This window comes from Oryctolagus cuniculus, chromosome 19 (genome assembly GCF_051225735.1).
Source record: "Oryctolagus cuniculus isolate XC-2025 breed Fujian yellow rabbit chromosome 19, ASM5122573v1, whole genome shotgun sequence".
NCBI lineage: Eukaryota > Metazoa > Chordata > Mammalia > Lagomorpha > Leporidae > Oryctolagus > Oryctolagus cuniculus.
In genome coordinates, this window is record NC_142885.1 from 61,581,715 (window position 1) to 61,597,860 (window position 16,146).

At 54.7% G+C, this 16,146-nt stretch overlaps 1 protein-coding gene across 1 annotated transcript in view; it reads left to right on the top strand.

The window, feature by feature from the left end:
• The first annotated feature begins 1,902 nt into the window (after positions 1-1,902).
• CPPED1 (calcineurin like phosphoesterase domain containing 1) overlaps positions 1,903-16,146 on the top strand; it is a 110,209-nt gene continuing 95,965 nt past the window's right edge. The window contains exon 1 of the mRNA XM_017342463.4: positions 1,903-2,060. Coding sequence (XP_017197952.3) covers positions 1,991-2,060 — 70 coding nt within the window. The 5' untranslated portion in view covers positions 1,903-1,990. The remainder of the gene's footprint in view (positions 2,061-16,146) is intronic.

Sequence of the window (16,146 nt, forward strand, 5' to 3'; positions counted from 1 at the left end):
AAAGCTGTGCCCAGCTGCTGCCCGGGCTCACCAGGGCTTGTCCTGCCTAGATGTTCACCTCCCACTTACTTATGCATGCCACAGCTGCTGGAGTGGCTAGGCCTGCCGTGCCCTGCTGGGCAGCAAGAGCCGTGGTAACTGTCCTTGCAGACCTTGTCATCCAGTCGGGAAAGACAACATCAGCAAAAACCGCACCTGCGAGCACACAGTTCTCAACTGTGCACGGTGCAAGGAGCGGCAGGGACTGAGGGCTGTAACAGGGCAGGAAGGAGGCCCAGTCTAGACTGGGGGAGTGCGTGCAAGCAGACACGCAGGGCCTGTCTCAGAAGCGTCATTTAAGCACCAGCCTCCATGTTCAACTGGACTTCAGCTAAGGACGAGCAGGTGCATCCCGAGACTCCCAGAAACTCCGAAGGCACTGCATGTGCAGAGGGAAACGGATGTGCGTTGTCGAATGAACGCAGCAGGTGCAAAGTCAGGGGGTGGGAGGCAGAGGGGCGCGTGCTGAACCATGCAGGGCCTGGAGGCCACCATTCGGACTTTGATTTACTTGAGAGGCTTCTGTCCACTGGCTGACTACTCAGGTGCCTACACTGGGCCAAGGCTGAGGCCAAAGCCAAAGCCGAGAACTCAACCCAGGGACTCGGTTACTGGAGTCATCATCGCTGGACGTTTAATCCTCACTTGTTTGCTACGTGCGCGTCTCCTGAGACCATGCCTCAGGGCCAGGCCCTGTGTGTGTGGACCAGGGACCCGGCCGTCTAACGCCGCCTACCACTCACCGAGGCCTTCCCACCACTGTTAGAGCACTGTGTGTCCTGGGTGCTTCGACACAGGAGCCCATCGAGGCCTCCCTGTGCCTCCACGACCCAGGCACTACTATTGTTCCCATTTGACAGACAGGGAATCAGAGCCACGGAGACTCTCAACACCGCCTGCCAGCAAGTGGAAGAACCAGGATGACCCCAGATCTCCCCCGGGGGGTGGCAGGGGCATAAGCACTTGAGCCAGCCTGGCTGCTTCCCTGACCCATTAGCAGGGAGCTGGAGCAGAAGAGGAGCAACCGGGACTTGAACCAGCGCCCTGATCTGGGCCGCAGACCCCAAGGCCACCATCCACCGTCAGCCACCCTCAAGGTGCGCCGGGGAGGGCGGCTGGGGCAAGAGTTTCCCCCACCTGGCAGACCGTAGGAACTCTCCCGCCCTGCTTGTCTTGTAGATCCGGACGCCATGCGTCCACCCTGTGCTGTTACCTTGGCCGGGTCTCACCAACACTGGGTCCACAGGGCAGACAAGAACTTTTGAGCTCAGCAGATGCCAGTGGGGTCACTCACTGCCTTAGGACCGGCCTAGTCGCGGGGGGGCACGGCGCGCGCCCTGCGCCTCACTGTCCCCACCTGTCCAAGGTGGCGCCTGGCGACAGCCACCTGCTGGGCTCTGGGGCCGGGCCAGGCCTGCAGCCTGTGAGCGTGAGGACGTGGTTAGGGGTCTCAGGCTGCTCGTCACGACTGCCCCCTCCACCCCGTGACCTTAACCAGTGCAGACACAGTTCAGAAAGTCCGGTTAACTAAGAACTTAGGACAAGCAACGCCATTCCCCCATCCAACGCTGCAGGGCGGGTATCCCGCTGTACCAAGAACTCAGGAAACGCCAAGTCGGGGTCCTGTGCCTTTATTCGCTAGATGACGCAGTCTACTCTTAGGGAAGGAAGCACCTGTCCCACAGCCAGAGGCCCACGCAGACCCCTGCGCCCCCTTGGGCCCTGGCCGCCAGGCCCCCCAGCCGCCAGGACCCAAGTCGATTCCCGAGGGCGGCTCGCGCCCCGGCTCCGCCCAGGCAGCACTAGCCGCGCCCCGAGCGCCCGAGCCCCGCCCCGCCCCGCGCAGAGGGCACCGCCCTGAGCGGGGTCCGGCCGGGCAGTTGGGCGGTGTGGACTTCGTGCCGTTGCCTCCCGCGCGGCGTGCTCAGGCGACGCCGGAAACCCGCTCGCCATGTCGGCTGCGGAGGCGGAGGGTGTTTTCCACAGAGCCCGGGGCAGGACCCTGGACGCGTTTCCTGCAGGTACCGCCGGCGCGATGCCCGGGGAGGGGACTCTGGGCTGCGGAACCTTCCGCCCGGGAACCTTCCCTCCGAGGGCGCGCGCGCTTCCCTCCGGAGCCTACCTGGGGCTGCGCCGCGGGCCGGGACGCGCGCGACGGGCGCGCCGCCCCCGCCTGGGGCTTCCAGGGCTGCGCCCCGTCCCGCGAGCCCGGCGGGCGGCGGCGGGCGGCCGAGCAGCACCGCGGGCCGCGGCCTGACTTCCCCGCGAGAAGGGAAGGAAGAGGAGGAGACCTCGGAGGCCGGGGCCTCAGTTTCCTCATCTGTCACCCGAAAGTCGCCGGCTATGAGTGGCAGCTGACGGCACCTGCGGGTTTTTGTTTTTGTTTTTGTTTTGTTTTGTTTGCGGTCCATCAGCGCACCATGTTTTATCCTTCGTGATTACGGCTCTTTCCTGAATAGGAGAGGCCTGGGGCAGCGGACTTCGGACTCGGGTCACCTGCCCCGCCGCGAGCGCGGGGGTGCGGGCCAGCGTGAGGCTGCCCACGCGCACGCGGGGCGGCCGGGCCGGGCCCCGGGGCTCCCGTCCGCTCGTCGGCTGCAGCCCAAGTCCTTGCCGCCCTTCCTCGCCCCGTGCTCCGCCACGGCCCGTGAAAGGGCCAGCGCCTTCCCTCCCCAAGGCCTTGGCACTGGGCTGGTGGGCGGCCACGCGCCTCGACGCCCCCATTTCGCGGAGCCCCTCCTGGGCTGCCCGGTCTCGGCAGCACCCCCGCCCCGCCGCGCCATCGAGTCTCTGCTGCACCCATGTTCTTCTTCCTCTCTCGCTGCGGGTTTGGGAACAGCGTGCGGGGCTAGAAATATAGCTGCGACGGGTTTGGGAAAATACCGTCTGTTCTGGTGCATTTGAATGCGTCTTGGGTGGAAAAGGCGGCACGCGGGTTTTGGGATACATCCATATTGATAGAAGGAGCGCTAGCTACTTCGCGCATTTTCCCGCTGGGCAACTTGCCATGCACGAGCATACCCTTTATGTGATACAGTCTACTGATGGATACACGGAGGCCCCGCCCTCGGTCTCTCCGGGGCCTTAGCCGTTACCTGTTACACCAGTGGGCGCTAGCTACCCTCTGGTTTCTCCTTGGGGCCCGCCCGTGGGGAGCCCCAGCTGGGCATCGGAGCAGGAAGCAAAAGCCAGGGTGTGTGTATCCTCGTACCTTATTCCCCGTGGGGTCGCCTTGGGCTCGCGGTATGTGCACCTGCTCTCACCGCAGGCCGCCCACTGGGTCTCCAGATCTCCATCACTGCTCTCTGCGTTCAGGTGCAGGAGAGGCAGTAGCTGCGCCTTCTACCTGTGGGTTACTGAGCTGCCCCTGGTAGTTTCCCTCTCCCCAGCCCATCCCAGATACGCCCCTTCAAACCCTCCTTTAATTACCCTAATTCGAGTCTGCCAGGCCACTGGGTTGTTTCTGTGTTTCACGCTCCTAGGGACACTGAATGCTCATTTACTGGGGACACGAGGGAGAGGTTCCCCAGGACGTAGACCCATCCCGGGGAGCAGGGTTCTGGATCCTAGGGTGTAGTCTTCCTCAGCTTCACTAGGCACTGTCAAATTGCCTTCCACAGCGGCTGTGCCAGTTTATACTCCACCAGCCGTGTCTGAGAGTCCCCTGGTACTGTGCCGTATCTCTTCCTTTCAGTTGAAGAAACATTTATTACGTGCATGTTGCATTCTGCAGTATCTTGGGGGGGGGTGGTTACATGCCCCCAGGGGCTCCTAGTACAGGCACAGAGCCCTGCCCCCCCCCCCCCAATGCCTGGCAGGTGATGGGCTCTGAGAGCCCCTGTTGTGGGAGGAGGCGGGATTTGAAGTTTTGGTCCTGGGGGCTGGTGGGCTGTTGTCTGAGATCAGGGAATAAGGAGGAGTGTTGGGTATGAGGAGATGGATGTGAGACGCCATCCGGGATTCTGAGGCGACTGTGGGGTGCAGTGTGCAGGGGAGGAGTCGGAGGCGAAGTGTGTGGACACGCCGGTGTTCAGGGGTGAGGCGAGGACACTGAGGGGCTCGCACAGGAACAGAAGCGGTGGAAGGGGAAGCCGGGGGCGCTGGGGAGGTGAGACACAGGGCAGCTGTCGGAGAGGCTGACGCATGTCAGCCGAGCACGGGACGCAGCTGCGATGGCTAGGTGGCCCTCAGAGCAGTTCCCGTACAGTTGTAGAAGACAGTGCTGGGGGAATGGTGAGGGTGAAGGCGTCAGATCAGTAGGGTGGGAACAAACATTCCTGTGCTTCGGTTATTACAACAAAGTACCGGAGAGAGGCTGCTTTATAAAGAGGCCTGTTTAGCTCACAGCTCTGGAAACTCATGGGCCGGGACTGGCAAGGCAGGTGGCATTCGTACTGGTGTCACATGGTGTGGGCAGGAAGCCAGAAAGGCAGGGAGTGGCCAAGCTTATTTTATGACAGCTCATGGGGGTGCCATGAGCACTCCCTCAGTCCCTCCCAAGGGCAGGGCCCCCATGTCCTAAAGACCTCCCGCTAGGTCCCAGCTTTGAAGGGTGCCCCACCTCGCACATCACCATTCTTGGGGGCCAAGCTGTGACACATGCACACTTGGGGAACAAGTTGTATGCGCTGTAGCAGATGGGCTCTGCTTGGAGCCATTTGGTGATGCAGTAGTTACAGGGTAGGACAGCTTGAGGCAGAGTGCTGCTGAAACTCTTCTGGTTGGTGTGGAATCCCTCGTGTCATCTTCAGGGTGGTCCTGTTGAGACAGGTGTTACGATTGCCCCTTCACTCACTGGAAGAAAATTAAGCTTAGAGGGGTTACGCCGCTTGTCCTGGCGTAGTTGATCTGAGATGGATTTGCAGTGAAAATGCAAAAAGGCTGTTGGAGAGGGGGACCAAGAGAAATTGGAAGTGAAGAGCTCAGGAGAGGGGGTGGCCCTGGCAGCAGATGGATCCGTTGACTGTGCACGCATCTGTCCCTTCATCCGTCCAACTGTTTGTCCATCCATTTACCCAGCCATCTACCATCTACCCATCAAGTGCCCATCCGTCCATCAGTTGTCTAGTCGTCACATGTACTGTCTCAGGCATGGTGCTAGCTGCTAGGTGAATGAGAACCAGATGTGCTCTTCCTGCTCCTCCGATGTGGCCACTTGGGGAACCCCCTAAACCCTGTGGTCACACAAAGCAGTGCAGATGACTGTTGGGGCAGAGCCAGGGGAGTGAGGGGTTCGGCGCTGTTGGAACAGTTGCCCTAATGACATTCCAGCAATGGTGACAGAGGGACTTCTACTCAGGAGCAACTCTGGGCACAGTCTGATTGGATGCTGGAGCTCAGGGTCTTGTCTTAAAGCTACGTTTCCGTAGCCTCACTGGTGCACTTGGGGTGTGTGTGTTTGCTGGGCTGGAGGTGCATGGGGGTGAGGTGCGCATCCCATGGAGATTGTGGGGTGCTGAGGTGTCCAGACTTCCTAGGCCATCGGGAGTGCCATGGGGTTGCCAGAGGACAAGGCGGGTCCACTTGGACAAGAATGGGGTGACAGCGAGACCGTTCTGGGTTGCGGGGAGAGAGTGACTTCACGAACAGTGACTCCGTCTAGAAATGGGGCCGCCCTTGGTCTCTGGGGGCCCCCAGTCCCAGCAGGCACGCTGAGTGGATATGGGGCCACGTGCCGAGCACCCTGGTCGTGGGGCTCAGTTCTCTTACGGGCCGAATCCACGGTGTTGCTTCCATTGTTCTCCTGGACCTTGCCCTGGGTCCTGACTCTCGTAGTGTTGCTGGCGACCAGCAGAGGTGCTGTGAGTGTCCGGTGCCTGTCCAGGCTCCTTGGGAAGGCACAGAGTCAAACTGGGCAGCCTCAGAGGAGAAGGTGAGCGAACCAACCTGTCCCCCATCTCTTGCCAAAACAGGGGTTCGGTGAACTCTAGCAATGGCCCCCAGGACAGCTCTGTTGGCCCTGCTCCACAACCCTGTGATAGACCCTCCAGAGAGCGCCACGGTTTGTTTCGGTTAAATCAGAGTGCGCTTTGCTTTACCCCAGCCGCCACAGGTGATCGGCGTCCACAGCGGCACTCTGCACCGTCCTCCTCCGTGTCGTTTGGGGAGCTGGACTTCAGTCATCCGTTCCCTGTTAACATCACCAGCCAGGCGCTGTGGATGGATTGTTTACAGAAAGTAAATTGTATGCCTCACCTGAGAAAGCGCACATTACTGGGGCGTGTTCGGATATTCATTTTAATTAGGCAAATTGATAATTATATTTCTTTGACACATAGCCTAATTAGGGCTGCTTTCTTCCAGCAGATAGCTGTCTGAGAAGTTTACAATGTCTATTTTGAAGAAATTCTGAAAGGGAGAAGGATCAAAATAAAATAGGTTTTGGAAAATTATTTATTTTAAAATTGTTTTTAGGTCATAGTCTGTTTCCAGCTCTTTCTACCTCCAGAATATTCTTCCTTCAAGAGAACTCTGGGGGGGGGGTGGTCTTACAAAGATGATTTTCCTAGGCTTTTTATTTTTAAGAGGGATTTGCTTATTTGAAAGCAGAGTTGGGGGGAAGAGCAGCAGGGATGGGGGAAGAGAGAGAGAGAGAGAGATTGAGATTGAGATTTTCCATCTTCTGGCTCACTCCTCTGATGGCTGCAGCAGCCAAGACTGGACTAGGGTGAAACCAGGAGCCAAGAACTCCATTCAGTCTCCTGCATGGGGCACGAGGGAAGCGGGGTGGGGAAGGCTCAAGTCCTGGAGCCATCACTTGCTGCCTCCAAGGCACGTTAGTAGTAAGCTGGATCAGAAGCAGAGTAGCCAGGACCTGAAACAGGCACTCCTCTGTGGGTGCTGGCATCCCAGGTGACAGCTTAACCCACTGCACCACCGTGCCTGCTCGTCCCAGACGCTGTAAACTTCTCCAGGCTGCATTTGCTAATCCTGAATATTTCTCAGTGCTGTCTGGAACGCCTCCCACGTGGCAGAGAGTCACCAGAGTCTATGTAGAAAATAACTTGCTCTATCGCTTGCAGGGGTTAGGACCTTTTCTAGAACTGGTCAACCTGGAAATCTTTATCCAAGTTTGAAGAGTTGAAAAGATTGTGGTTTGAAAAATTCCAGCAGCACAGTGAAGAAGGTGAAATAAGTCTTTTCAGTTGTGCCGTGCACTTAGGCCAAGCTGGTCTTGTCTTGTTTCATAAGGGTTCTGTAAAACAGTTTGGTGGGAGGCCGTGGATTAGACTGGGCACCTGTACTAGGCCCACAGACCAAACCAGCATGGAGTTTAGTCACAGCAGCTGAGCTTTGCTTGGTTGTGGGAGGCTCTGTAGCCAGTTAGTTAATTTGTAAATAACAAACTAGTTAAGCTGTAACCAACTGACTGGTTGATTGGGCTGTAGATGGTTAAGTTGTTTTCTATACCCCACTTCTGTTTTCTGTAAATACTGTCTGGTCACACTGTTGGTTAGAGTTCTGAAGACCTGCTCTAGCTCCGGGAATTACTCAACATGTGAATTGTTTTTGTTTTGCTTTGCTCATATAAACTCTATTAAACGTAGGTGGCAGAGGGAAGTCTCCTGTGACCCGTGCCTGTGATACAGCGGGAGCGTTGGTTACTCATCACCTCCTGACTGCAGTCATCGTCATGAGGTGGAGTGACCCGCGCACATTAGGACATGCAACGCTTACTCCATTACATTTTCAAAAGACAAATTTGCTTTTATTTTTGAGTCATTTTTTTATTTATTTACTTTTTTTTAATTTTTTTGACAGGCAGAGTGGATAGTGAGAGAGAGAGAGAAAGGTCTTCCTTTGCCGTTGGTTCACCCTCCAGTGGCCACCACAGCCAGTGCGCTGCGGCCGGCGCACCATGCCGATCCAATGGAAGGAGCCAGGTACTTCTCCTGGTCTCCCATGGGGTGCAGGGCCCAAGTACTTGGGCCATCCTCCACTGCACTCCCTGGCCACAGCAGAGAGCTGGCCTGGAAGAGGGGCAACCGGGACAGAATCCAGCGCCCCGACCGGGACTAGAACCCGGTGTGCCGGCGCCGTAAGGAGGAGGATTAGCCTAGTGAGCCACGGGGCCAGCCTATTTTTGAGTCATTTTTGATTTGCATTTAGGCCAAGCTAGTCTTGTCTTATTTCATAAGGGTTCTGTAAAACGGTTTGATGGGAGGCCGTGGTTTGGACTGGGCACCTGTACTAGGCCCACAGACCAAACTAGCATGGAGTTTAGTCACAGCAGCTGAGCTTTGCTTGGTTTTACTGAGGTAGCGTTTACATACTGTAGCACTCATTCATCGTAATCATCCGATTCAACAGTTTTACTAAATCCGCAGAGGGACGAGGTCACAGGCTAATGTAGCACATCTCCACCTCCCGCCCAGAAGGAAGCCTCGTGCCCATTTGCAGTCTCTCCACGTTCCCACTCCTGTGCAGACAGCTGCCCATCACCTCCATGCGCTCGCTTTTCTGGACAGTTCCTATAAATCAAATCGGGTAATGTGTGGTCTTTTGAGACTGGCTTCTTCGCCTTAGCTTCATGTGTTTGAGATTTTTATGTTTTCTTAGCAATTGGCAGACTTTAACACTTAAAAAAAATAAGGTCCATTGTGCACATTAAAATACAGGGAATCTTGTGCACAGCTGAAGGGTCCAGTCTGGCCCTGCTGGCAGCTGTTAGGACGGGAGGGACATGTAAGTGCAGTCCAGGGGACATCCCCAGACTTCATAACTGTTACACTGAGGTTTGCTCAGCTTCTCTTCATGTTGCATATACACCACCTTGCTCACTTGATTGACGTACCCTACCTCTGCACCCCTTCAGAATAAAGACTTAAAAAAAAAAGCAAGCACAGATGACCTATCTCCTCCCGCTTTATGAAAATAGAAACATTTGTGTATGAAACTAATTTAAGGGGGCAAAAAAGTTAAGGCTCACACACGTTAGTAGCAAGGACTGAACAGAAGAAATAAAACATTAAGTAAATGCAATAAATAATGCACATGGTAGCCTTTGTCGGGACTGTGTCTCTCTCTCTTTTTTTTAAAGAGTTATTTATTTATTTGAAGGGCAGAGTTACAGAGAGGCAGAAGCAGAGACAGAGAAGTCTTCCATCCACTGGTTCACTCCTCAAATGGCTGCAACAGCTGGAGCTGGGCCGATCCAAAGCCAGGAGCTTAGACCATCTTCTGCTGCTTTCCCAGGCCATAGCAAAGAGCTGGACTGCAAGTGGAGCAGCCAGGACTCCAACCATGCCCATGTGGGATGCCGGTGCTGCTTTACCCGCTACGCCACAGTGCTGGCCCCAGGACTGTGTTCATTCTGCTGAGTGGTATACCTTTGGGAAATACCCGTGTTTTATTGACTCATTCACCCGCGGACGGGTGCTTGAACTTTTCCTTTACACTGATGAGCATTCACTCCTTTGGGCCCTTTTCGTCTATGATGGAAGAACTGCTGTGAACAGCCGCATACAGGCCTCTGTACGCACGTGTGCTTTCATCTCTTGGGTGGAGGTAGGATTGAATCGCTGGGTCAGATAGGAACTGTGTCCAAAGCAGCTGTGCGCACTTACATTCCCACCAGCGAAGTGTGCGAGTTCCAGTTTTTCCGTTTCTTTGCCAGCACTTCTTAGTGTCTTTTGATTGCCACTGTCCACATGGCTCTGAAGTGGTATCTCAGGGTGGTTTCAGTTTTGTGTTTTCCTATCGACTGATGGTTTTTGACATCATTTCACATGTTTATTGGCGGTCTGTATACCTTTGAAGGTGTTTAGATCCTTTGCCCATTTTTAAACTGTGTGGTCTTTTTGTTATGAAGCTGTAAACTTCTTTATCTTTTCCGGGTGCATGATTTTGCAAATACCTCCTGCAATTCATGGATCCTCTCTTCACTTGCATGAAGGTGTTTGTGGAAATCAGTGTTTTTAATTTGATGAAGTCCATTTTATCCACTGTCCCTTTTGTCATTGGTGCTTTTGATGTCATAACCTAGAAATCTTTGCCTAACTCCAAATAGCTATGATTTTTAAAAAAATATTTATTTATTTGAGAGGTAGAGTCACAGAGAGAGGCAGAGACAGACAGAAAGATCCTCTATCCACTGGCTCACTCCCCAGATGGCCACAGCAGCTGGAGCTGAGCTGATGAGGAGCCAGGAGCTTCCTCCGGGTTTCCCATGAGGTGGTGCAGGGCCCAAGCACTTGGGCCATCCTCCACTGCCTTCCCAGGCCACAGCAGAGAGCTGGACTGGAAGAGGAACAGCTGGAACTTGAACTGGCATCCATACGGATGGCCACACCACAAGTGGAGGCCTAGCCTGCTAAGCCACAGCGCCTCCCCCATTATGATTTATTTCTGTGTTTTCTTCTAGGAGTTACGTATTTTGAGCTCTTACATTCAGATCCAATTCTGTTCTTACCTGTGGTATGGACCGGGGTCAAATTTTTAAAACATTTCCATTACTACTTATTTTTTATTATTATTTTCATCAACACATTAAATTATACACATTTAAGGGCTACCATGTGATGTGACAGTGCATTTATATTGTGTGTAATGGGGGCCGGCGCTATGGCTCACTTGGTTAATTTTCCACCTGCGGTGCTGGCATCCTGTATGGGCACCGGGTTCTAGTCCTGGTTGCTCCTCTTCCAGTCCAGCTCTCTGCTGTGGCCCTGGAGGGCAGTGGAGGATGGCCCAAGTGCTTGGACCCCTGTACCCACATGGGAGGCCAGGAAGAGGCACCTGGCTCCTGGCTTCGGATCAGCGCAGCTCTGGCTATTGCAGCCATTTAGGGGGTGAACCAACAGAAGGAAGACCTTTCTCTCTGTCTCTCTCTCACTGTCTATAACTCTACCTGTCAAGTTTATATATATATATATATATATATATATATATATATATGGTGTGTAGTGTTCGAATCAGGACAAACATTCATTATTTCTTTGTGGTGAAAGTGTCCAAAGTCCCTGCCTCTACTCTTTTTGAAACAGCACATTACTGTTACCTACACCTTCCTGTTGCAGTTTGCTGCCGTTTATTTTTTATCTACAGTGAAAGCCTTAGAGTTGATGAGTAGTGGGGGAAAAAAAAACAAGTTAAAGAGAGGAATCATAAAAATTTACACAGCATTCCTTTTGAACATTTCACTTTATTGTAGAACCTCAGTGTGCATGTGTGTGTGTGTGCCAGTTCTTTGAGGTTGGGCCAAGGACGTGTCTTGGAGCCTGAGTTGACAGGTGGGCCTGCCACAGAGCCTCTCCTGTACAAACAACACCCAGAGTGATTTTTCAATCTGTTTGGGTTTTCTCCAGCGAACTGCGAAGTCGGTTAAAAATCACTTGGAAAGCGGCCTACATGAAGAACTCTTCTAGGCTCATGCATTTTCGTCCTTCCAGTCATGCCTCCCCAGCCGTCGGTTCACAAGTTGTTTTTTTACCACCTCGCCTTGGTTGAGTCTTCCCAAAGCATTCACGCTCGTTTTATTGGAAACAACCCTGTTTAATATCTTTGTGGCCCATACATGTCATTAAATTAGGGTGACTTGAGGACAGTTCCCCACGGACACGTGACGAGCAAACTCCTCCAGGGACGGGCGCTCAGGTGTGGTTGGTGGCAGCTGCTGCAGGGCCTTAGCCATCAGCTTGCCCCAGGCTGTAGCGGGATTCTCAGAGATGTGGGACACCAAGGCCCTTAACAGGAACGCAGGTTTTATTCTTGCCAGTGGGCCCAGAGCAGAGTTTTGTCTTAAAAATTCTGGGCCCTGAACAAAGCAGGGCGATGTCTTACATACCCTGGCACAAACAGCTGTTGAGTTTCCTTTTCCGAGTTTGGGTATGCATATTTGGACAGTTAAGAGCTCTTACACTGCTTACACAGTTACACCTGTGTGCACTGGCTTTGCTTTAGTGACCTGGGTGCAGTTGTGGTATTTCTCAGAAAGCCCCTGCTGCCCTACCATTTTGCCTTTTGCTGTTTTTTTTTTTCCCCCTTCTACCTAAGGGGAAGGTTCCCGGCCACATGGCTGGAGTGGGTACCTTTTACAGGGGGCATTGTTTGGCCAGTGGCTGGGGTTCCTAAGTCTGATGTCACAGTGTCTGAGGTTAGCTCCTGCCTCCAGCTGCTTGCTGATGGCAAATGGCAGTGTTGGCTCAGATGATTGGGTCCCTGCCACCATGCAGGGGACCTGCATTGAGTTCCCAGCTCTTGCCTTTGGCCTCAGCTGGTCCTGGCTGTCACAGTTGTTTTGGGGCTGGGCCTGCAGATAGGAGCTCTTGCCCTCTCTCTGTATCCTCTGTCTCTCAAAAAAGTATTTCCAGCAGCCTAGCGGTGGTCTGTTAGGAGAGTGTCTTCCCAGAGGGGGCTGACAGCCCTTGTATTCGTGCACTGTGTGATTTTCGACTTTGCCCAACCCTCCCATGAGGAAGGGACAGTAATAGAGGGCTGGGGCACCTTCAGACCTTGGGAGCACCAGAGGTGCTATGACTCAGCTTTGAGAACCGGGATCGTGGAACCAGACGGTCAGGAAATACTGAGCAGTGCAAACCAGCCCGCAAGAGGCTTTGTTTAACAAAGGAAAAATAGGGAAGAAGAAGAAGAAGCCGTGGTGCTGACACCTCAGGTCCCTGTCTGTCAAAAGGGAACAGGACCTTGGCTGGGTCTGTTGAGGATACAGCCGTGATCATGTGTGTAACACAGCTGTGATCACGTGTGTGCAGGCCTTGGTGTGCAGTGACTTCCTCCACCTGAGGGCACTGGGGTGCTTCAGTGACAGCAGGTCCTCCCACTGGGAAGTGGGGGACAGTGGAATTCCACTCTGCGGCTCCCAGCCTTGGGCCTGGCCACTGGACCACGCCTTCCCCCAGCTTGCCAGTTCAGCCAGTTCTGGCCGCTGCTTCTTCCCATTTCTGCCCAGTGAACCCCCAGAGCACACTGGTCTTGTCCACCTGTCTCCATTCCTGCTCCCAACACCCTGAGCCTGGCCACCAGCCTAGTAGCATCTCTAACCTGGACAGTCCAGAAATCCTTTGTGGCTGCTCTTGTCCCTGCGGTCCGTCCCCCACGCAGCATCCAAGTGACGTCTTTGAAACAGTTCTGGAGCCGTCTCCTCTGGACTTGGCCTTTCTCTGCCTGGTCTTGCCCTCTCCAGTGGCTTCTCATTCAAGTCCCATTTTCAGAGAAGCCCCATTCTAACTTAGATGCCTGCCACTCACGTTCACAGATTGTCTGTGACACTTGTTACAACTTGCAGCAGCCATTTCTTCTAGTGACTTGGCTGCCTTCTCCTCCCTCTGGACTGTGAATTCCCAGCAGACAGAGAGCCTGGACCCAGGACAATGTGTGGCAATGGGTGTCCAGTGGCCACTTGACATTGAGCAGGATGGGTGGATAGGACGGACACACTGGCCCTGGGTCCCCTGTGTGTTCTGCAGAACCCAGTGCTTACCCATGCTGTGGCTTTTGTGGACAAAACTAAGCTGAAACCAAAGCATTGCACAGATACTGGAATCCTCGGGTGAGCTCGCTGGGAGTGTCCAGTGTGTGCCGCCCTCGCAGGTGACTGCTGGAGAGGCTGTCTCACCAGCAGGTGCCCTGTGTCCTGGAGCCACATATGCCGCAGGAGTGACGACCTTCTCTTCCCATCCAGGGCCTCTGCCCAGCTTCGTGCCTCCGTAGCTACAGTAGCCCAGAGAAGGCACCTTGTCCACCGTTCTCCCTGGAGAACTGCCCAGGCCAGCAGCTGCCTGCTGTCCTGGGTAACGGATACATGAAGAATGGAGGAAAAAAATCATGGTAAACATCCACACAGTCTGGAAGTGCCTTTCCCCACCCTTTGCCATTAAAACAGCCTCAGCCAAAGCCAGCGATGCTGAGAGCCACTTAGTCGAGAAGCCCCCGCCCATCTGCCATCTTCCCTCTCCGCAGGGTTGTGGATGACGACTTGAGCAGGTCCGCCATCCCTGATGGTAACTGTGGCAGCCAAACCGTGGCTGCACCGTGTTTGTGCAGCTCAGAGACTGCCTTCGGGGCACATTTAAATGAAGGGAGGAGAGGTAGGGTCAGTTGCTGGGGACAAGGAGAGCTTGGAGATACTTGGAGATGGCGCTGTCACTGTAATTAATGGTTTGGGTAGCGGCACAGGGTCTGGAAGGGGACTCTCTCTTTAAAGAGTTTTTTTTACCTACAATGCATTCTTCCAGACTGGTCAATTCAGTGGCTGGAATGTATTCTCAGAGTGGCATACATCTCACCACCCCAAAAAGAAGCCCCGCCCCCATTAGCTGTCACCACCCCCACCCCCAAGCCTGAAGCAACACTAATGAAGGGCGCTGTTTGTTGTGTTAAGTTCTGGCAGTTTTCCAGCTTGGATTCCCAAGGTGGGGAGTATTGTTCAGCTGCTGTTTTTTTTTTTTTTTTTCCAGCCACTAAATGATGAGTATTGCCGGGGACATTTAGATTGTGACTCTCAGTGCAGACTGCGCCATGAGGAGCTGCAAAAATTGCATTTCCCTGGCACGCGCTCTTTAGCCAGAAAGCCCGCAGAGAGCCGTAGAGCTACACATCTTTGCTATTTTTTTTTTTTTTTTGGACAGGCAGAGTGGACAGTGAGAGAGAGAGACAGACAGAGAGAAAGGTCTTCCTTTTGCCGTTGGTTCACCCTCCAATGGCCGCCGCGGCCGGCGCGCTGCGGCCGGCGCACCGCGCTGATCCGATGGCAGGAGCCAGGTGCTTTTCCTGGTCTCCCATGGGGTGCAGGGCCCAAGCACCTGGGCCATCCTCCACTGCACTCCGTGGCCACAGCAGAGAGCTGGCCTGGAAGAGGGGCAACCGGGACAGAATCCGGCGCCCCGACCGGGACTAGAACCTGGTGTGCTGGCGCCGCTAGGCGGAGGATTAGCCTATTGAGCCGCGGCGCCGGCCCTGCTATTTTTATAACCAATGCAGTACATGTGTGTGAAGGGAAAGGTGTTCAGACCAAAGCAGGTAAATAGGAGAGGACATTGGGAAGTTTCCGGAAGGCAGACTTAAGCGATGAGTTGAGTTTGGTGCAGAAAAGCAGTGGGATGCATGCATACTCGTCTGTCTCCCAGGCATTTCCTGAGCCCTGCTGTACACCAGGGGAGCCAAGAGGGGTGTGAGCCTGCAGCCGCCTTGTCCCTGCTCAGGCAAGGGCAGGAGCCATGCAGAACGGTTGCCATGGTAACCATGGCTCACATCTGGCCATTTCCCCGGGCCTGGTCCAAATGCTCTAGTGAATTAACTCAGTCTCCTCGATTCTTTTGAGGGAGGGGCTGTTACCATTACTTCACAGGTGAGGACATTGAGGCCCTGAGAGGGTAAGGACCTTGAGCCACGTCACTCAGTTGGTAAAGGAGTCAGGGCTGGGCAGCAAGCCTCAGAGTCTGGGCTGCCCCGGGCCCAGGGGAGGGTGTCGGGAGGTGGAGGCCCAAAGTCGTGCAGGAGCACGCCTGTGTGCCCTGGTGTCGTCAGTGCCAGCTCCTGCTCCAGCCTCCGAGTCTCACAGCCCCAGCTTGGAGTGAGCCCCCTCCCTGCCCCCCAGGCCCCAGGTCCCGTGACCACCCTGGTGACTTCTGCAGTCGTAGCAAGCGCGCTGCGTCGTGAGTCTCATTACTGACTTGCTTGCTGTCCGTCTCCCCTACTGTTCCACGAGGTCTCGGGGGCTGGACCTGTCTGCCTCTAACAGCACCACACAGATCCCAGAGAGACCGTGGGCGTTGTCATCAGGACCCTGGTCTGGAGGAGAGCCGCTGGTGTGGGGGGACCAGTGACAGACAGAGCCGGAAAAGCCTTGGGCTCGTGGTAGCCCCAGTGCCGGACAGCAGGGATCCGCTTATGTCTCCACTGATCTCTCCACCACGTGTTTGCTGAATGCGTGCCTCGTGCCCTGTCGGGTCTGACACTGGCATTCTCTCTCGGGGACTGGAGGGCGGTGGCTCTTGTTAAAGGAAGGAACCTGATGATCGGGGTGAGGGGTAGGAAGAGAGACATCAGAGTGACTGCCTGCGGGGGTCTGGAGTGGCAGAACTGCAGGGAGCTGGTCTTGCCACCTCCTCTCCCCAGGCAGGAATGACAAGGCCCAGACCCAAGAAGGGG